The following is a 23402-nucleotide window of genomic DNA, read 5'->3' on the forward strand; positions in this document are numbered from 1 at the left end:
TGATCGTGAGTATAAGAGCCTGAAGTTAAATGTCAACCAGGTCCAAATCATTTGGAAAATGCATCTGTATCATTAATAACTCATAAGGCCATTTTTATTAAAGTCCAAAATCATACATATAAAACTTGTCACTTTGATGGCGCCACATCATATGTTAACCCTGCATAAAACAGTATCAGGATGAAATATAAGTCTATGGGTTTTGTTACAAATCTATTCAGCAATATTATATCTGTTCCAGGTAAACTGAATCACGACCAATATTGTCACCATCACTGTTTTCACCGCAGATGTCATCCATTTTTCCAAACTTATTTCCAATTATTCAGTGATATTCTGCATACCCCCATATAACTATACAATGCATTCAGACCCTTCTATTTCTCTTTATTTTTCTTTTGTTATGTTGCAGGCTCGTGCTAAAAAAATCATGTTTTCCTCCATCGTCCTGCACTCAATACCCCATAAGAAAAAAGGATGTTAGAATCTTTGTTTAATCAAAGGAAAAAAATTTAAATATTGCAGTGACATAAGTATTCAGACCCTTTACTCAGTACATACTCAACTCAAGCCCCTTTGGCAAAGATTCCAGCCTCCATTCTTCTTGGGGGTGAGGCCACAAGGTTTGCACACCTGGATTTGGGGATTTTCTGCTATTAATCTCTGCAGATCCTCTCAAGCTTTGTCAGGTTGGATGAGGACACTCTGTGGAAGCCATTTTCAGGTCTCTCCAGAGATGTTCCATTGAGTTCAAGTCAGGGCTCTGGCTGGGTCACTCAAGGACATTCACAGAGTTGTCCCTAAGCCAGTCCTGTGTTCTCTTGGCTGTGTGCTTAGGGTCATTGTCTTGTTAGAAGGTGACCCTTTGGCCCAGAGCACTCTGGATCAGGTTTATATTAAGACTATCTATGCACTTTGCTCTATTAAGTTTTCCCATCAACTTTTTTTTTAATTTTTTTATTATTTATTTAGATTTTGCTATTTTATAACATACAACACCAACATGGTGAAACAGAAAAACAACAGTCTCTGTAGGTCTCAGAGACCAGTATCACAACAAACAAAGGGATTCAAGGTAGGATTAAACACATACCTTCAGCTTATAAGAGCCTGATCCGAGACCCGACTGGAGAAAGGCCCAACACAGAGCCTAAAACAGACACTCGTACATGCTCACATCTCGGCAAACACCCAAACCCACCCACCCCGACCCCACAGTAAACAGCAGCATTCCATAGAAGACCTACTGGGACAATCTAGTTGGGGGGTCAGCTGACACATCCAGTAAGAGCCAGGGAGTCAAAACCTTATTTAATTTCTTAGGGTATTTGCGACTCACATACAGTGTTTGGTCTAACGGGGCATATTTATTAACCAGACTAAGCCACCTGGACAAGGGGGAGAGGCGGTATCCTTCCTGGTCATCACCACAATCTTGCGCACACAGAAAAGAAGAAAACGGATCAGTAGACGCCTATGAGAACTAGAAACAACCCCAATAACACCCAACAGGCACACCAATAGCGAGAGTATAAAAGGGAAGTCCAAGTTATCAGCTAAAAACCCCATCACTTTCCTCCAAAAGGGGGCAACAACAGGACAGTTCCAAACAGCATGCAAAAAAGGTACCTACCTCCGAGAAGCAACGAAAACACAGATCTGAAGGTGAAACACCTATACGCTTCAATTTAGCAGGGGTATAATATAGTCTAAGTACAAATCTAGATTGAATCAACATATCTCTACTACAAACTACAGTGGAATAATAAGAACCCTACACCTCCTTCCAATGGCACACAGTCAAGTCCGGGACATCCATCATCCATTTATGATAAGCATCCGAGAAAGGACTAGGCCCTAATGACTGAAGGAGAGCATAGGACTGAGTAAGAGGTTTAGAAAGGTCCGTGGTGCCCAGGAGAAGTTCCACTTCAGAAAATTAAGGAGCAAATGTCAAGGAGCCAAATTGCACCTGAACCGCATATGCCTAAGCTGAAGATATCTATAAAAGGCATTTCTAGGTATTCCATAACGTTCCTTCATGACCGAAAAGGATAAGAAAACTTGATCCTCTCCTAACAGGTGGACCACAAACTTGACTCCATGAGTCCCCCAGAAGCCGGCTTCCTGTAACCCATGCAGGTGTGAAAAATGCACAATCCCCCACAAGGGTGCCCTAGGAGATACCAGGGGCTGTGGAAATTTACCCGACCCCATGGACCACACCTTAGCTATTGTCTGAGGGGGAAGGAGAAAAAAAAAGAGTGAGTATGGTACCTGTAGAGTGAGTTGGTAAGAGCTTCGTAGGAGCCCATAAGCGCTCCAGCTAAGGCAGTAGCAGAATTCGAAAGATGCAGGTCGATCCACCACGCTGCATAAACCAATTGGAAGGCAAGAAAATAGTTACAGACATCAGGAGCAGCCAGGCCGCCATGCCATTTAGGGGCCTGGAGGAGAGCCTGACCAAGTCTGGGAGGCTTGCCCTGCCAACAGAAGGATCCCAGAGCACCACATAGCGTTAGGAGGAATAAGAGGAGCTAAATGGAACAAACAAGAAACTTAGGAAGGTAAATCAATTTAAATATGTTAATCCTGCCGGCTAGGGACAAGGGGAGCGAGGACCAGGCATTCAGCAGTTCCACAGTAGAGCTCAAAAGTGGTCCCAAATTCAGGGAAATATACTCCGCAAGCGAAGCAGTAACCTCCACCCTGCAGATATCTAAAATGAGGAACCACCTGCAAACCTGCTGGGAAAGCAGAGGGAACCCCAGGAGCAAGTGCCATCAGGAAAGACTTAGCCGAATTGACCCGCAAGCCCGAAATCGAGCCAAAATGGTCAAGTAGGTCAATTAAAGACAAGAGAGAAGTCTCCCCATCTGCCAAGTACACTAAAGTATGAGCATACAAGGATACTTTTTCAACAATAGAACCCTTGGGAATACCACATATAGTGGGATCCATATGTATGTCCACCACGAAAGGCTCTACAGCAAGTGCAAATAGGAAAGGGGACAGCGGACATCCCTGTCTTGTCCCACAGCCTAGGGGAAAGGGTGCAGATACATCCAGATTAGTGCAAATGAGGGCTCTAGGGTTATCATATAGCAAGCGGACCCAAGCATATAAATGAGGACCGAACCCAAGGGCTCCCAGAACCTCCCAGAGATAGGACCATACTACAGAATCAAAGGCTTTGTAGACATCTAAACTAACCACCACTCCAGAAGGAAATCTTGCCCCCACCGCCGCATTATTAAGTTGCAGGCACTTAACATTTTCATCGGTAGCTCTACCCGGCATAAACCCAGTTTGGTCAGGATGAATGACAGAGGTAATGACACTGTGAAGGCCCGTAGCCAGTACTCTGACTAAAATTTTTATATCAACGTTAAGAAGGGAAATAGGTCTATAAGAATGAGGTAGCAACGGATCCTTACCAGGCTTTGGGAGCACCACAATCAAAGCCTCCCTCATAAAGTCTGAAAGAGAGTCCACGATAGCCATTGAGTGAAACAATCTAAGGCGAATAGGGGCCAACCTCTCCTCATTCATCCCGTACCAGTCACCAATCATCCCATCTAGACCTGGGGTCTTTCCAGTAGGAAAGTCACGAATAGCTTGGCTCACCTCTTCAACTGTAAAAGGAGCTAATCTAATGCCTCTGCCTGTGCCCGATTTAGCATGGGAAGGGACAAGTGTTGTAGGAAAAACAGGATCTCCCCCTGACAGGGCTGAACAGGAGCAGAATATAAAGAGGCATAGAAGTCTCTAAAGACGGAGTTAATCATTTGAGGGTCCGATACCACAGCTCCATCACCACCCGTTACATGGAATAGAGGTGGCCGGCCTACTAGCTCTCGCCAAGGGATCAGGATGAGAAGCATTATCCAATATTCAGCATGAGCTACCCCCAGCGCCTCCGCCTCTGCCCTCAACCAACCCGATGCATGCGCCAAAGACGGGAAGGAGGACTATGGCCTAAATTGAGGACAAGTACAGCTGAATGTTCTGAGATCCCCCTAGTGGTGTAGGAAATATATCTTATCCTCAGAAGCCAGGGCAAGGTCTATGCGAGAGAAGGACCTATGGGCCGCAGAGTAAAAGGAAAATGCAGTCGCAGTCGGGTACTTCCATTTTCAGAGGTCGGTCAGGCCCAGCGCTAGGCGTCAGTTAGTAAAGGAAGGAGAGTCAGGGTCAGCAGGAGTGGTGCGGTCGAGCTGGGGATCTGGAGCCACATTAAAGTCACCTATAAAAAAGACTGGGTCAAAAGGAAAACAGTTCGTCAGTAATCCGCTCCAACACAGAGATCTGAAAAGGAGGAGGCACATAAACAGAAACATGAACAAAAGGAAAAAGAACTCAGAGAACAGTGTAATACCACAAATCTCCCAAAGTGGTCACAAGCCACCTGGGAAACAACAAACGGCAAAGATTTAGTAATCAACACAGAGACGCCCCTAGAATAGTTAGAGTAAGAGGCATGATAACCCCATGCTATCCAGGCCGTTTTAAGGGCAAGAACCTTTTGGCTCGTGATAAGAGTCTCTCTTGCAGACATATTATATGAGGAGACTGACGTTTCACAAAGTCTAAGCATAAGGCCCTTTTAAATTTGAAGTTAAGCCCCCGCACATTCCAGCTAACAACTTTGAGAGTCCCCATCCTTACAAGCAAGTAAGTGCAAAGGCAGGAAGGACCAAGGAAGGTCCAGAGCAAGAAAGGAGAGAGCACCAGGACCACACACACCACACTCAACCAACATAAAAACAGACAGGGCACCTAGTAAACAAAACAACTAACACCAGGACCCTCCCGCCACCCCACCATTAACACTAAGATGGCCGGTAACTAAGGAAGATGACCCCAAGAGAATCCCTAAGGAGAACCAGAACCTAGGGAGAATCATGGGCAAACTAGCTCCCTAACCACTAACTAAGGACAAAGGAGCAGAAAACAGTCCCAGGCAGGACAGTCCAGTACAGGTCAGTCCGGAGGTCTGACAGGCAGGGTCGCATCAACCCAGTGAAGAGCCTCAGTCGGATATGTGAAGAATTTAAGGGGTAGTCCAGTGGTGAAAAACTTATTCCTTATCCTAAGGATAGGGGATAAGTTTGAGATCGCGGGGGGTCCGACCGCTGGGGCCCCCTGCGATCTCTCTGTACCAGATAGCGGGTGTCGACCACCGCACGAAGCGGCAGCCGACACGCCCCCTCAATACATCTCTATGGCAGAGCCGGAGATTGCCGAAGGCAACGTTTCGGATTTGCCATAGAGTTGTATTGAGGGGGCGTGTCGGCCGCCGCTTCGTGCGGAGGTCGACACGCCCCCTTCCCGCGGGCTGTCGGGGCTCCATACAGGAGATCGCAGGGGGCCCCAGCGGTCGGACCCCCCGCGATCTCAAACTTATCCCCTATCCTTAGAATAGGGGATAAGTTGTTCACCACTGGACTACTCCTTTAAGTGGAGGCCCCATCCACCACCCTCAGGCAAGAAGGATACTGCATCGAGTAGTGGAAGCCCTTTGCACATAGCTTCGCCCGGACCTCGGGGAACTGAACCCGCGCTGCTTGCGTAACTCCACGGAAAAGTCCTGATATACGGATACTCTGCTTCCATCACAGATGACCTCCCCCTTGATTCGGACTGCACGGAGAACAGCATCCCTGTCCCTGAAGTGGAGAAGTTTTGCCAGGAAAGGGCATGGTGGAGCCCCAGGGGGAGGAGGCCGAGCCGGTATTCTGTGGGCCTGTTCAACAGAAAAATAAGGAGAGAAGGTATCCACTGGAAGAATCTCTTTCAGCCACGTTTCAAGGAACATCACAGGGTCATTCCCTTCCACCTTTTCAGGAAGGCCTATGAGGCAGATATTATTGCGCCGTAAGCGGTTCTCCATATCATCCATACGGCTCAAGACTCCAGTCACCTGGTGCTGAAGAGAAACAACTTGATCCGGCAAAGGATGAAGAGTATCCTCCACTGTAGAGACCCTGCGCTCCACCTCCTCAGTGCGCTCACATATCTTTTGAGTCTCATGCCTTAAGATAAACTCTTGTCGCAGTTCATCCACCTTGGACACCATAGTCGCTTGACAGGAGGTAAAGGCAGCCAAAAGTTCAGAGAACCGTTGGTCCATTGTGGCAGCATCATATGCAGGCCTCTCAGGGGACTGTTGCTGTGGAAGAGTCGGAGACTCCTCAAACAATGATAGCGGAGGATCAGGAGAGTCACCCATAAGATGGTCCAGATTTCTAGAGAACTGGCTCAGCGCATTTGCCACCCGCACAGAGACTCTAGCAGAAAGCGTGGTCTAAGCACCAGGGTCCCGATGGGACAGACCACAGGATCAGGAGGACCCATCATCAGAGGAGGCATCCTGATCATCCGTCAGCCGAGAGGCTGCAGCATTCTGTTTGGATTTCTTACTTCTATTGCCACCACGGGAGCCACCCATGGCTGACATGAACACACAGAGAGCAGGTAAAAAGTCTAGAAAGTAACTAGGAACACAGTCCAATGAACGAAGGTCACCCCAGCAAATGTGTTATGCCCCACAAGTCCCAGCAAGCCCAGATGCAGTCCACAAGGGTACTCATAGACAGAGGGCAAGGCAGCAGGCAATCCAGCTATCAATAAAGCAGAAGAGACCTCCTGAGGGGAGTACCGCTGGATGCACTGCAGTCCGCAGACAGCAGCAGGAAAATGAGGCCAAATGGAGCGCAGGGTATTGGGGACACCACAACAGCAGCTCAGACAGTCCCTTTATAACTCAGGGCGGCCTTTTTTTTTTTTTGGAGGAGTAGTCCAGGCATCAATAGATCTCCCCTCTCCTGCTGAAGATAGCAGACGCCCCATAAGATGTGCGCTCCTTCCCCCACCAGCGAGCTCCCGACGGCCGCGGGAGTTGCCACAGCAACCAGGAAGAGAAGAAGGCCCTGCCCATGAAGGCCTAGAATGGTGCCAGACCAAGGACCTTTAATTCAGGGCACCCAGAACTCCACAGCAGCTGGGGAGAGCCTCTGCACACCGCACTGACAGCAGCCAGGGACCCAGGGGCCGCTCCGCCAGACCACAGCAGCCGCAGCCAGAGACCAGCCTTCTCACCGCCAGGACCCAAGACCACAGCACCAGGAGCCGCCCCTTCCGTCCAAACACACCGGAGCCTGCAGAGGACACCACCGGAGGACCACTCTGTAAAAAGTTTCTCCCATCTGCACAGAGGACCTTTAAAATTTCAGCCAGAGTGACCATTGGGTTCTTTGACCCCTCTCTTTCCATGGCCCGTCTCCCCCGATTACTTAGTATGGTGGGGCAGCAGCTCTAGAAGGAGAGTCCTTGTTGTTCCAAACTTCTTCCATTTTAGAATTATGGAGGCCTCTGTTCCTTTGGGAACTTTCAGTTCAGAAGAAATTTTTGCTTTTCCTTTTTAGTAAGTTTCTAAGAGTCTGCTTCCAAATTTTCATTATTGGTTATTTAGTGCAGTATGATGAGGAAAAAACCCATATACCATGAGAAAAAGGCGAAACATTGTAAAAAGGCGAAAGGGTCTGAAGACTTTTTGAATGCATTGTATACCTGTGACCATTTACCAATGCATGACTGAAGAAAACCTGGGTCACAACCCCTATGGTAAAGTCACCCAGAGGCGTACACAAAAACCATAGGGTCGCCACCTAATATAATCTGCAAAGGATTTTTAAAGCTACTACAGAACTCAATAGGAGCAGTAAAAATCTCTGTGGTAGCTTTAGAAAAACCCTGCGACTGTGTCAGGAGACGCAATATCAGATTCCATCTACCACAGTGCCATGGCAGCCATGTTTCCATGGAAGGTTATACCACTGTCATCCAGGTCTCCAGGAAACAGATATAACAAAGAGTTCTGAATAGAATTCTTAACAATCAACCATACCATGGTGACTCGCTGTTATACATTTCATTTTATTCTTAGACAGAATGCTCTTTTAAGGGTTAAATATCTTTGCATTATGGTCTTTTAATGTAACAATTGTAAAAAAATGTCATCAAAGTTTTCAGATCTACATTTCTTTTTTCTGCAGTGACCAAAACAACATATTAAGGGAATATACAACGTTACCTTGATTTCTACAAGAATCGTTGTCATAGAACGTTGCGTCCTGAAACCAGCATTCGAAAACACAAGATATGCAAGCCCCTGTGTACACTGCTCTAATGGAGGGAAAGCCACAAGCGGTGATATTAACGCTGTAACGGCAAAAGTACAAGGTGATTTCTAAAGGGCTTAACCTACGCGTTACCTTCTCCAGTACAATAGGGGGCAGTAACAATCACGTCAACATTATTATTACTACCCCTCTTTCCAACAATGGGGTCTAAACACACACAATATAGGGCAGAGCAGTGTACACAGAGAATGCGGTCTAGAAGAGCACTGTTAGAAGTCAAAAGAGATGCCAAGATTGGGGTGTAAATTAAATCGGTTATACCGGTGATCCAAAAAAAATGTGTATTGTTAAAAAATAAGAATGAAGGCATACTCACCTGCCTGGATCCCCCCCCCAGCTGCCACTCCAACGGCAACAGGTTCCTGCTGCTCCCCACTTCCTCTGATGTGTCGACCCGGCAAGGAATGCCCACCTCAGACAGTTACTATCCGAGGTGGGTCACGGCTGCAGCCAGTGACAACCTGGGTGGAGATTTCCTGCAGAGTCAACACATTATAGCAGCGTTTCCCAACCAGGTAACCTCCATCTGTTGCAAAACTACAACTCGCAGCATGCCCGGACAGCCGTTGGCTGTCCGGGCATGCTGGGAGTTGTAGTTTTGCAACAGATGGAGGTTCCTTAGTTAGGAAACCCTGCATTATAGAAAGCAAGGAGCAGCAGGGATGTCAGAATGACAGCTTTGAGGGATCAGGGCAAGTGAGTATGCATAGTTTGCATCTCCGGAATACCCATTTAAAAGGGGCTTCTCCTTTGAGTTCTTTGTTATGCAAAATGTAACAATGTTCTCTATTTACTTTGTATTACATATATTAGTTTCTGTTCACACAATGTTTGAGTCTTCCATTGGAGGTATACACCAGGATTATTTATTTACCGACATATGCCACTTAATAAGCAGAGGGGTTTTTTTTTGTCGCCCACTGCCTCCCGTTGGTAAACTTTTTTTCTTATAGGATGTCTCCGTATTGAATAACATTCAATACACTACTTCATACAGGTAACAAAAAAAACGTTTGCCAGTGACATACGCAAAAAATTTTAAAAAATCAAATCAATCAATGACACATATTGGGCCTTTGAAGCTTTCTTGGCACATACCCCTAACCAAGATAAAAAGAAAAAAAAACATCACGTGAACAGAACCTATAGCCATCCTACAGGTTTAATATGGTAATTCTGATGACAACCATGCATTTTGTAAGTAGAAATAAAACCTCAAAGTGTAGCTCCAAATTTGTCTTTCAGTATAAGGTTTACATCTAGATGGACTTGACATATCAGTAGGTTACGGTCCAATTTGATTAAGGAAAACATTGTACATTCTGCTAGTCACAATGGCCCCCACCTATAAGCACATGGTCTGCTTAGATGCTGCTGTCACTGTACAGTATTCTAACGCCATGTGTAAAAATGTAATGCAGCTGACTATATGGCCTCACATTACAGGGGTGCAGCTACGCTGTTGGAAAGAAAGCAGAAAATTGTCCAATTGTAAACGTATCAGAATGGACAATGGCCCATGTGGCAACTCAAAATAATCGAAAACATATGTGAAACCATGGGCATCTTTTATTAAGATAGTGTCACTGTATATACCCCAAAACGTTTTAAAGATGGCCATTTACTTTAGGTTAAAGGGGTATTCCTCCGGGTTTCCGGGACTGGAGACGTGACGTAATGCCATGCCCCCTTGTGACATCATGCCACGCCCCCTCCATTCATGTCTATGGGAGGGGGCGTTCCGCCCCCTCCCATAGACATGAATGGAGGGGGCATGGCGTGATGTCACGAGGAGGGTGTGGCATTACCTCAAATCTCCAGTTCCCGAAACTGGAGACACAGCCCCACATACAGAGTGCTGCAGGGAGATCGCGGGCCCCCACGATTAGACATCTTATATAAAATGTTTGATCCCGGAATACCCCTTTAAAGTATTCTAAAACTGGCTGACAATCTATAGTGTATGGGAACATCCCAAGGCTTCTCTGACGAAGAAAGAAAAAAAAAATAAAGTGTCGGTCATGATGGGTGTCAACGTGTCAGATAGCGGTCATCAGGTGTCTGGCAGTGGCTTTCTTCCCATTCAGACGAGTACATGCGCGGATCAGGAGACATAGATGTTTGCCACACAAGCTTGTTTGACACAGGCTATCCGAAATGTATGGCCAGGTTTCCTCACCTTTCCAAAGATCCACCAGCACTTATTTCTAAGTCTTAAAAGGGTACTCCACTGGAAAAAGATTGTTGTTGTTTTTTATTTTTTATTTTTTTATTTTTTTTTTAATGAACTAGTGCTAGAAAGTTCTACAGATTTTTAAATAACTTCTATTTGAAAATCTTAACCCTTCCAGAACTTATCAGCTGCTGTATGTTCCAGAAGAAGTTCTTTTCTATTCGAATTTATTTTCTGTCTAACCACAGTGCTCTCTGCTGACACCTCTGTCCATTTTAGGAACTGTCCAGAGTAGGAGCAAATCCCCATAGCAAACCTATCCTGCTCCGAACAGTTCCTAAAAATGGACAGAGGAGTCAGCAAAGAGCACTGTGGTCAGACAGAAAGGAAATTCAAAAAGAAAAGCACTTCCTCTGTGACATACTGCAGCAGATAAGTACTGGAAAGATTAAGATTTTTTAATAGAAGTCATTTACAACTCTGGTTAACTTTCTGGCAACAGTTGATTTAAAAAAAAAAAAATATAATAATAATAATAATAATAATTCCAGGGGAGTACCCCTTTAAAGGGGTTAGGCGCCTTTCACACTATATTATTGTTCTGTTTAGGAACTTCCGTCACTATATCGGGGAAAACCGTCCGTTACAAAACCCTTAACGGTTGAGACTAAATCGCATTGCAGCCTATGGGGTTTTGTAATTGCCCGTTTGCACCCGTCTATGCCCGTAATTACTTACGGACGTTATACAGTGACAGGACATCGTGGCGGAAAAATTACTGCACGCAGTAATTTTTCCACCACGATGTCCCGTCACTATATAACGTCCGTAATGAATTACGGGCATATACGGGTGCAAACGGGCAGTTACAAAACCCCATAAGCTGCAATGCGATTTAGTCGCGGCTGTCAGGGGTTTTGTAACGGCCGGTTTTCCCCGATATAGTGACGGAACTTCTGACGGAAGTTCCTAAACGGAACAATAATATAGTGTGAAAGGAGCCTTTTATCAGCAGCATGTTCCTGGACATGACTCCCAGGTTACGTTGTCATATATTCGGGTATCTTTATAGGTAATGTTCGCTCTGCAGGTTAGTGAGCTGTACAGAGACAGTTTCCCAGGCAGTGCCCTGGAGTTTCTGCCTGGCATAGCCTTTAGCTGAGGCTTATAAGGGGCTTATAGGGGGTTCTGGAAAACTAGGATGTAATATAGATAGCTATAAAGTGAGCTTAGGTTTATACTGGACATGAACATGGATTTTATCTAGAAGCAAACCATAAAGTGATCTACAAAAATGGAGCTACAAGTGAAAGAAAGAGCAAAAAAAAAAAAAAAAAAAAATTCATAAAAAAGTAAAATAAAAATAAACATTGCCTCTGTGGCAAAATAATAAAGAATAAAAACATGATTATACGTGTTACTGTAAGGAATCATACTTACATGGGTAGGGAACTTTAAACCAAGGGGCAACTGCCAAAACCCCTTGCCTGGCATCAGTGCGGGCATAATACCCATACTTGCTAGTATCTCGTGGGAAAACATCAGTCACTGTAAAGATGAAGCAGAGCAGCCAGGAAACAAGGATGGCCATGATGATCTGTATTATAAGGAAGGAAACATATATTTATACACTAACGAGCCCAGATATATGACAGAGATACATGTAGGATGATCAGTATTAGATACAGGTCACCCCTTAGGGCAGTGTTTCCCAACCAGGGTGCCTCCAGCTGTTGCAAAACTACAACTCCCAGCATGCCCGGACAGCCGAAGGCTGTCCGGGCATGCCGGGAGTTGTAGTTTTGCAACAGCTGGAGGCAGCCTGGTTGGGAAACACTGCCTTAGGGCAATGAACTTTCTAACGCAATCTTCCCTGACTAAATGGGCAGACGTTCCCCACAAATGACCACAAAAGGTGCATTCACACCACGTTTTTGCAGTACAGTTCCTGTATATGTTTTCTATGTGAAAACCGTATGGAACTGTATTGAAAACCGTATGCCGAAAGATGCATCAGGTTGTGTCCATTTTGCGTCTTGTACGGTTTTGTCAGTTTTTTTTCCCCTCGCACCCAAAACTGTAGTCTACCACAGTTTTTGGTCCAGGTGAAAAACTGTATTAAACCATATACGTTTTTTTTTTTTTTTTTAACATGGGAGTCAATGGGAACCGTACAGAACTGGTTTTCACCATACGGTTTTTGACTTTGCACAGGTTTTTTTCCTTGGAATTTCAATCAAACAAGTGAAACTTTATTCAAAATGGAGTGAAAAGTTAAAAACGTATACGTTTTTCTCTTAAAAGACGGATGCAACCGGACATCAGTTCCCGTATCAGGTTTTTGATGATAAACGAATTCCTCAAAACCTGAACTGTATCAAAACAGGTGTACAAATTTCTACGGGTTGAAATTTGTACACATGTTTTGATACAGTTCAGGTAATGAGGAATTCGTTTATCATCAAAAACCTGATACGGGAACTGTTAGCAAAAATGTGGTGTGAATGCACCTTAAAGGAGTACTCCGCCCCTAGACATCTTATCCCCTATCCAAAGGATAGGGGATAAGATGTCAGATCGCCGCGGTCCCGCTGCTGGGGAGCCCTGGGATCCCCGCTGCGGCACCCCGCTCTCATTACAGCACAGAGCGAGTTCGCTCTGTGTGTAATGACAGGCAATACGGGGGACGGAGCAGCGCGACGTCATGGCTCCGCCCCTCGTGACATCACGGCCCGTCCCCTTAATGCAAGTCTATGGGAGGGGGCGTGGCACCACACCCCCTCCCATAGACTTTTATTGAAAGGGGCGGGCCGTGACGTCACGATGCTCCGGCCCCTGTACCGCCCATCATTACGTGCAGAGCGAACTCGCTATGTGCTGTAACGAGAGCGGGGTGCCGCAGCGGGGGATCCCAGGGCTCCCCAGCAGCGGGACAACGGCGATCTGACATCTTATCCGCTATCCTTTGGATAGGGGATAAGATGTCTAGGGACGGAGTATACCTTTAACACTGGTTCCGCTACTCTCATTCTAACATTGCCCTACAGTGGTCACCTGTACTTGCACATGTGCATACTGCATTATTTGTATATACTGCAATCAAGTGTATCTATTAATGTAGCTATCACATATAACTCATGGCACGATTTGTTCATGTTGATGTACTATGATGCTGCCTTTAGGATATGTTCCAGACAGGATCTTATTCCGTACATACACTGACTACAGTATGTAGCTATGCTTTATTCCTATTGATCCCTTGATCCTAGTCTCACCCCGGTGCATTTGCACTTATATTTTATTATTTTACTTTTTATGTTGGTCTTTTTTTCACGATTCTGTATGTTGACTGATTTACAGATATCTGATGAAGATCCATTTTCGGATTGAAATGTCATTTAAATAATCTGTTGGATTGCTAAATTTGCGGAATAAAAAGACACATTTTCAATTGCATATGAGTGCCGAATTGATTTCTACTTTGAACAAAGGATTGGGACCCTATTTGAGCACCATAATTTGAGAGACAGTGCCATATATCATTTGCAATGGCTGAATACATATGGTGGGTTAGGTTCAGGGTGCACTATACTATCTGCATCCTTTACTTCACTACAATGAATGATATAATAATGTATGACCAAGTGATACTTTCCAGTCAAAAGATCTTTAACCCCTTAACTACGCAGGACGTAAATGTACATCCTGGTGCGGTGGTACTTAACGCACCAGGACGTACATTTATGTCCTATACATTAGGGATCGACCGATTATCGGTTTGGCCGATATTATCAGCAGATAATCACGATTTTTGACATTATCGGTATCGGCAATTACCTTGCCGATATGCCGATAATGAGTCGTCCACCCCGAGACCGCCTCCGCATTGCCTCCCCCATCCCTGGTTTTATAATTACCTGTTCCCGGGGTCCGGGCTACTTCTGGCTCCTGCGACGTCCTGCGCTGTTGCTGTGCGCTGCGCAATGACGAGTGACGTCCTCAACGCGACGTCACCGTCAGTGCGCACAGTGACAGCTCAGGGCACCGCCGGAGCCAGAAGTAGCGCGGACCCCTGGAACAGGTCATTATAAAACCGGGGATGGGGGAGGCAATGAGGCAGCGGTGGTGGTTGGACTAAGGACCGGCAGGGGGAGAGAAGCGGGAGGGGGGGCAGCGGTGGTGGTTGGGTGGTCTCTGGCCCCGCAAAAGCCGCTGCAGTTCATTGATTTAAAGCGCTGTCGCGGCGATCGAATCATCCAGAATGGCGGACGGAGGTCCCCTCACCTGCTTTCCACGGGTCTTCTGCTCTGGTCTGAGATCGAGCAGACCAGAGCAGAAGATAATCGATAGCACTGAACAGTATTAGCAATCGAATGATTGCTATAAATAGTACGCTATGGGGACTATTAAAGTGTAAAAATAAAAGTAAAAAAAATAAAAAATAAAAAAACTTGAAAAATCCCCTCCCCCAATAAAAATGTAAATTGTCAGTTTTTCCCCCATTTTACCCCCAAAAAGTGTAAACATTTTCTTTTTTAAACATAATTGGTTTCGCCGAGTGCGTAAATATCAGAATTATATAATGTTATTTATCCCGTACAGTGAACGGCGTTTTTTATAACAATTTATTCTAAATAAAATTGATAAAAAAACGTATTAAAATTGTACGGCGTGAAAACGAAACCTTCCAAAATTTGCTAAATTGCATTTTTCTTTTTAATTTCCCCACACAAATAGTATGTTTTTGGTTGCGCCATACATTTTATGGTTAAGTGAGTGATGGCATTACAACGGACAACTTGTCGCGCAAAAAACAAGCCCTCATACCAGTCTGTGGATGAAAATATAAAAGTTTTTTGAAGGCGAGGAGGGAAAAAGGAAAACGTAAAAATAAAATTGTCTGCGTCCTTAAGGCCCAAATGGGCTTCGTCCTTAAGGGGTTAAGCTGTATAATAATAGAAAAGTATGTAATCATGGATATGATTTTAATCGTATTGACCCACAGAATAAAGAAAACAGGTCTATTTTACCGTAAAGTGTGCAGCATGAAAACGAAACCTTACAAAATTAGCAAAATTACGGTTTTCTTATCTATTTTCCCACACAATTTGTATTTTTTTGGTTGCGCCATACATTTTATGGTAAAATGAGTGATGTCATTACAAAGGACCACTGGTCACACAAAAAACAAGCCCTCATACTTGTCTGTGGATGAAAATATAAGAGTCCTTAAGGGGTTAATAGGGAACCTGTCACTAAGAAAATGTTGTTTAATAAGCAGACAACAGACATCATGATCTAGAGCAGGAGAAACTGACCAGGTTGTTATACAGGTGAAATTAAAAAAATTAGAATATCGTGCAAAGTTCATTTATTTCAGTAATGCAACTTAAAAGGTGAAACTAATATATGAAAGAGACTCATTAATCATCAAGATAGTTCAAGCCGTGATTTGTCATAATTGTGATGATTATGACTTACAGCTCATAAAAACCCCAAAGCCACCCCCCCCCCCCCCCCAATTACTATGGTTTGGGGAGCCATGTCATCTGCTGGTGTTGGTCACTGTGCTTCATTAAGTCCAGAATTTGGAGCACTTCATGCTTCCTTTCCATTTAAGTTGCATTAAAGGGGTACTCTGGTGCAGAGTATTCCTGCTCTGTCCTGCAAAAAAATGAAAATGAACCATCTCTCACCTCCCTGGGTTCCCACAGAGCACCACTACAGCTGGTCGGTCCTCCGGTCCATCCTCTTCATACTTCCGTGTGAACGAAGCGTCACATGGCGCTCAGCCTATCGCCGGCCGAGGCAGAACATCGCCGCTGCCCCGGCGATAGGCTGAGCGCCATGTGAAGCTTCGTTACACCCGGAAGTATGAAGAAGATGGACCGGAGGACCGATCAGCTGTAGTGGGGCTCCGCCGGAACCCAGGAAGGTGAGTGATGGTTCATTTTCATTTTTTTTTGCAGCCCGGGCAGGACGGAGCAGGAATACTCTGCACCAGAGTACTCCTTTAAAGGGGTACTCCACTGGAAAAAAAATAATTTTGTCACCTGGTGCCAGAAAGTTAAACAGAATTGTAAATTACTTTTATTAAAAAAAATCTTAATCCTTCCAGTACTTATCAGCTGGTGTTATGATCCACAGGAAGTTGTATTCTTTTTGAATTTCCTTTCTGCCTGACCACACTGCTCTCTGCTGACACCTCTGTCCATGTCAGGAACTGTCCAGAGCAGGAGAGGTTTGCTATGGGGATTTGCTCCTGCTCTGGACAGTTCCTGACATGGACAGAGGTGTTAGCAGAGAGCACTGTGGTCAGGCAGAAAGGAAATTCAAAAAGAAAAAGAACTTCCTGTGGATCATAACAGCAGCTGATAAGTACTGGAAGGATTAAGATTTTTTAATAGAAGTAATATACAAATCTGTTTAACTTTCTGGCACCAGTTGATTTAGTGGAGTACCCCTTTAATGAAGTACAATGGAATTTTGCACAATATTCAAATTTTTGAGTTTCACCTGTATAGTTTGTAGGAAAACATACAGTAAAACGTCCAACTTATTGATGAAACTCCAGAGTCCAGTTCTACTCGATGACTGACAGTCTTTCCTATATGAGAATACATAGAGAGCTGTCAGACACGGAGTAGGACCGCCCACAGGACTCATTAGACGAGATTTAAATGAATAAAATATTAGTAATGCCGATTCTTGTTCCACAGAGCATTATATCAATCTTCTCAACTCCTAATGCTCTATAATATGATCCTGGCAAATCAAAATTATTACAACTTTTACATAATTCCCTTTAAATTTTGTAATATTAAAGGGGAATTCCAAGAAAAAACTTTTTGGAACCCAGGGCCAACCTCAACAGCATATGGGCTCACAAGGGGTCTGAGGATCTCATCTCGGTACCTAATGGCAGTCAGGCTACCTCTGGCAAGCACATGGAGGGCTGTGCGGCCCCAAAGAAATGCCACCCCACACCATTACTGACCCACCGCCAAACTGGTCATGCTGGAGGATGTTGCAGGCAGCAGAACGTTCTCCACGGCGTCTATAGACTCTGTCACGTCTGTCACATGTGCTCATTGTGAACCTGCTTTCAACTGTGAAGAGCACAGGGTGCCAGTGGTGAATATGCCAATCTTGGTGTTCTCTGGCAAATGCCAAACGTCCTGCACAGTGATGGGCTGTAAGCATAACCCCCACCTGTGGACGTCGGGCCCTCATATCACCCTCATGGAGTCTGTTTCTGACCGTTTGAGTGGACACATGCACATTTGTGGCCTGCTGGATGTCATTTTGCAGGGCTCTGGCAGTGCTTCTCCTGCTCCTCCTTGCACAAAGGCGGAGGTAGCGGTCCTGCTGCTTGGTTGTTGCCCTCCTACGGCCTCCTCCTCATCTCCTGATGTACTGGCCTGTCTCCTGGTAGCGCCTCAATGCTCTGGACACTATGCTGACAGACACAGCAAACCTTCTAGCCACAGCTCGCATTGATGTGCCATCCTGGATGAGCTGCACTACCTGAGACACTTGTGTGGGTTGTAGACTCCGTCTCATGCTACCACTAGAATGAAAGCACCGCCAGCATTCAAAAGTGACAAAAAAAATAAGCCAGGAAGCATATGAACTGAGAAGTGGTCTGTGGTCACCACCTGCAGAATCACTCCTTTATTGGGGGTGTCTTGCTAGTTGCCTATACTTTCCACCTGTTGTCTGTTCCATTTGCACAACAGCATGTGAAATTGATTGTCAATCAGTGTTGCTTCCTGAGTGGACAGTGTGATTTCACAGAAGTGTCATTGACTTGGAGTTACATTGTGTTGTTTAAGTGTTCCCTTTATTTTTTTCAGCAGTGTAGTTTATGGACTACCAGAACGAGATAGGGATAGGTTCCGGACGGGGTCGCCCTCCGTGGATAGGCCTTCAGGGATTTTGTAGGGTGCATATAGGGAGTATTAGACCCAATTATCTACATGGGACCGAAAGGAACATGAAGGAAGGCAGGGCTAGTTTCCACCAAGGCTTCACCCCCTAGGGTTAAGAGTAGTAAATAGGGACAGTAGGATTTTTTCTGTGTTTCTTGTTGGTGTTTCTATCGGATTCCTTTTTAACCACTATAACACTTCAACCCTATTTGGTTTACTAGCCTTTAATGTAAATTGCCAAGACCAATTGGCTGTCTCATACCCTGACCCTTTATCGATTATCTCCCTACTAGAGGCTCTTATTTCTTGTGTCATACATTCGTCATATCTACTACCTTATGTATTCTTATTATGACTTTGAATCAGGAGGCAGAATCCATTAGGACCACCGCATATTTGGTATCAACACTATTACTGTCATTATTATCTATTTACTGTTTCTAATGTATTTGATACCATCAGTATCATGATTATTTGCTGTTTTCACCATAATGCTCTATCATTTAGTTTAAAGCTGTCTGACTCTTATTATGCATGCACTCTCATATCAGTTGTTGCCTAGTGTGAGCACAAGTGTGAGTGAATTAATTTGTGCTCCTTGTGTATGCGTCGCCATCACTGGCCGATGCCGGATGTGCGCATGCGCTGGGATATTCGTTTACATCCAATGCGCAAGCGCCTTAGGCGCCACAGACGATACGCAGTTGCCGGATATAGGTCATGGCCGGAAGTGTGTCATCATGAATGCGGCACCGGAATCAGGTAGGCGCACATGTGCTAGTTATCAGTACTTGGTATACCATATACATAAAAGTGTTATGCTGGTAGTCTGTAGCTGCACATCTATCCCATCATACGTGCGGGGCGCAGGGAGTGGCCTAATCATGGGCCGTGGTGTTTTTTTTTTACTTGTTTGTGACCTTATGCATTGATTAGGGTACTTTTTATCTTGTTCGTTGATCATGGATATGATTTGGTGTTTATCTCTTTATTAGCATGCAGTGTTTTCGCTGACATTGAATTGATTTATTATAGTGGGGCATCAGCTATACCCTAATGATCACTGCATGACTACATTATGTAATTTGACTGCGGATACAAGTTTTGTTTTTGTTTACTCTGTGTATTATCCTGGATTTGTGTCCCCTGAGGATCCCGTACAGAATATTACGGGTGAAACGCGTTGGGCCTAGGCTACTCAACGAATTGTTCATCTTTTCTATCAGAAGTTGATAGATTTTTGTCCAGGTGTGTCATTCTGATTATTGATTTTTCACTGGGAAATTGTGTTCACAATTATATTTAGTGTCATTAATTATATATTAATCTTTAAAAAAAAAAATCATTAAATGTTAAGTTTTAATTGCTTGTTTTGCTACTGTGACTCTTTATGGGTTGGACATCACAGGATAACTACCTATGAGTGGCACCACAGGAAGTATTCCTCCTTTTAGAGGAGACATAATATTGTCCAGGAACAGTCAGACCTGGTCAATCTATTCTTAAGAGTGTATGGTAGTCTATACAGGATCGGCCAGAAATGTAGCCGCATCTATGGGGTGTTGTATAGAAAAATAAGCTGCACCGTGGAACAGGCACTTCACTTTACTTACTGTCCATTTCTGAATGGCTATAAATCTCAGGGAAGAAGCATATAATGGAATAAGCCACAGCTATGTCCTATCTACGCGGCTTTAGAAACAAGCAGGATATCTCCGCTTCAGGACCAGAAGCATCCGGCAGGGGACAGGGATGTGCACACCACGTCCTATACAAGCACATATGTAGCAAGTTCCTTCACAGATCCAACAACCACACATCCATGCCCGATACATTAAGCTGTAACTTACGGGAAACATTTTAAATAGTTGGAACTTGTAGGCCGTCCATCCCTTCTTAGATTTGTATATGGGAAGAGGCAACTTGACATTTCTGGCGTATTGAGAGAAGAGAAGGACCAAGAAAATGGTGCTGAAGGAAGAAGAAAACATTGATGTTGTGTAAGCACATGGACAGGTACAGGAGATTTAGGCTTTGTTGGCCATGCATAATAGTTTTTTGCCTATGATGCCTGGTAGTTCAATAAAGCATTTTACATTTATCTACATTATTTGGGTAGGGGTCACACAGCGGCAGCCTTGTGTGTGCAGTAATGTTTAGAGATGGGCCTGGGTGTCACAGTCACATTGACACCATGGGCCCGCCTCCTAACCTTACTGCACACACAGGGCTGCGGCAGGGTAGCGCTGTGTGTCTGCTCATAGCAGAATCCGCAGTGTCAAATACAATTTAGATGCATTACGTGTGACTCTATCCTTAACGGGGTACTGCGGTGGAAAAAATAAATGTTTAAATCAACTAGTGCACTAAAGTTAAACCAATTTATAAATTACTTCTATTTAAAAATCTTAATCCTTTCAGAACTTATCAGCTGCTTTATGCTCCGCAGGAAGTTCTTTTCTTTTTGAATCCCTTTTCTGTCTGACCACAGTGCTCTCTGCTGACACTTCTGTCCATGTCAGGAACTGTCCAGTGCAGGAGCAGATCCCCATAGCAAACCTCTCCTGTTCCAGACAGTTCCTAACATGGACAGAGGTGTCAGCAGAGAGCACTGTGGTCAGACAGAAAAGAAATTTGAAAAGAACTTCCTGTGGAGTATACAGCAGCTGATAAGTACTGGAAGGATTAGGATGTTTAAATAGAAGTAATATACAAATCTGTTTAACTTTCTGGCACCAGTTGATTTAAAAAAAATTGTTTTCCACCGGAGTACCCCTTTAAATGGAATGTATCATCTCTAGGTCATGTCACAAGCTAAAGATATTTCTTCACAATGGTACCTGGGACATTCTTTCCTTCCAAATCTAACAAAATAGCTAATTTTGTCTGTAGTCAAGTGTCAAAGAGGCGGAGGCAAGCTGGTTAAGTAGCACTGTCCCCAAGCTGCTCAAGTCCTTACTCCTGCCCCCTTCCGTTTCACTCCTCGATTGATGTGCAGTGCTTGGATCCCAGTGCTAAGCCCTGTATACAAATGTTGCACATGCACCGTGGATACAAATAGTGTTGCAAGCACGATGAGTGTTTAAAGGGGTACTCCAGGGGAAAACTATTTATTTATTTTTATTTTTTTTAAATCAACTGGTGCCAGAAAGTTAAACATATTTGTAAATTACTTCTATTATCTTAATCCTTCCAGTACTTATTAGCTGCTGAATACTACAGAGGAAATTCTTTTCTTTTTGGAACACAGTGCTCTCTGCTGACATATCTGTCCATTTTAGGAACTGTCCAGAGTAGGAGAAAATCCCCATAGCAAACATATGCTGCTCTGGTCAGTTCCTAAAATGGACAGAGATGTCAGCAGGGAGCACTGTGTTCCAAAAAGAAAATCATTTTCTCAGTAGTATTCAGCAGCTAATAAGTACTGGAAGGATTAAGATTTTTTTAATAGTAATTTAAGTAATTTTTTAAAGTAATTTACAAATCTGTTTAACTTCCTGGCACCAGTTAGTTAAAAAAAAAAAAGTTTTCCCCCGGAGTACCCCTTTAAGGCTGATGCTCCTAGATGGGAAATTCACCAAGTGTGCCCCACTTTTTGTATCCATGGTGTAAAAGAAAGATTAGTAAACAGGGCTTGGCACTGGAAGCCAAGCCCCCCTGAACATCAGGGGGAGTGAGAGGGATGGGGGTATGAGTAAGGAGGTGCCCCAGCCTGTGGCACTTGAGCAGCTCAGCACCACCTCTTGGACACTTGGCTGAAGACAAAAATATTTGAAACAATTTGGAAACAAGGACAGCTCAAACAAAGGTACCATTGTTTTTATTGCAGCTTGTGACATGACAGATTCCCTTAAATAATTGATTATTTTCCTTCTTCGTTGGCACACACATCACAGGGTGTATATAAATAAAGAAAACATTCAGCTGGTGAACTCCTATAAAAATGGCGTTTATTCAGAGGATTATGTGTGAATAAATGCCAAGCGGTGCGCATTAGGATTAATACAGCAATTCCTATTCTCATGGGAGTAGATATTATTTTACTAATGTTTACAGAACGTTTACTTCCAAGTATCTTCTATAACCACCAAGTGGATTGCGACATCTGAACACGCGGCGACACAGTGTTATATACAAAGAGAACTTCATGTAAAGAACAGGGATGACTACAAAAAAATTACATGTGACCCGAATATGTTGTCTAAGCTGAACTAGTCAGCACCTATCAGGAGACTAGAGGAATGAACTAGAGATGAGCCAACTTACAGTAAATTCGATTCGTCACGAACTTCTCGGCTCGGCAGTTGATGATTTATCCTGCATAAATTAGTTCAGCTTTCAGGTGCTCCGGTGGGCTGGAAAAGGTGGATACAGTCCTATGAGACTCTTTCCTAGGACTGTATCCACCTTTTCCAGCCCACGGGAGCACCTGAAGGCTGAACTCATTTATGCAGGATAAGTCATCAACTGCCGAGCCGAGAAGTTCGTGACGAATCGAATTTACTGTAATTTCGCTCATCTCTAGAATGAACCTCCACACAGACTCCTTAGACCAGTGGTCTTCAACCTGCGGACCGCCAGATGTTGCAAAACTACAACTCCCAGCATGCCCGGACAGCCGTTGGCTGTCCGGGCATGATGGGAGTTGTAGTTTTGCAACATCTGGAGGTCCGCAGGTTGAAGAACACTGCCTTAGATTGGGTTCGCACCACGATTTTCTATACAGTTTTTGGATACGTTAAAAAAAAAAAAAAAAAAAAAAAACATGTATGCAACCATACAGCAAACCGTGGCCATAGACTTTCCATTCAAAACCGTATGCACCATATTGCATACGGTTGTCTCCGTTTTTCACACCACACGTTTTTTTACCTTTTTTTTTCTGGACAGAAAAGCGTGGCCTACCACTGTTTTTGGTCCAGGTGAAAAACCGTATTGACCCGTATACGTTTTTTTTTTTTTTTAACATGGGAGTCAATGGGAACCATACAGAACTGTATGTGTGTACGGTTCCATCCAGTTTTTACCATATGGTTTTTGACTTTGCACAGTTTTTTTTCTTGGAATTTCAATCAAATAAGTGAAACTTTATTC

The 23402-nt window shown here is 44.3% G+C and overlaps 1 protein-coding gene across 2 annotated transcripts in view; it reads right to left on the reverse strand.

Annotated features, from left to right (window-relative positions):
* SLC23A2 (solute carrier family 23 member 2) overlaps positions 1-23402 on the reverse strand; it is a 138958-nt gene that overhangs the window by 16429 nt on the left and 99127 nt on the right. For both annotated transcript variants that reach the window (XM_056571392.1, XM_056571393.1), the window contains exons 9-10: positions 20159-20279; positions 11818-11974 (exon numbers count right to left, since the gene is read on the reverse strand). In XM_056571392.1, coding sequence (XP_056427367.1) covers positions 11818-11974; positions 20159-20279 — 278 coding nt within the window. The remainder of the gene's footprint in view (positions 1-11817; positions 11975-20158; positions 20280-23402) is intronic.

The sequence above is a fragment of the Hyla sarda genome, chromosome 4 (assembly GCF_029499605.1).
Source record: "Hyla sarda isolate aHylSar1 chromosome 4, aHylSar1.hap1, whole genome shotgun sequence".
Taxonomy (NCBI): domain Eukaryota; kingdom Metazoa; phylum Chordata; class Amphibia; order Anura; family Hylidae; genus Hyla; species Hyla sarda.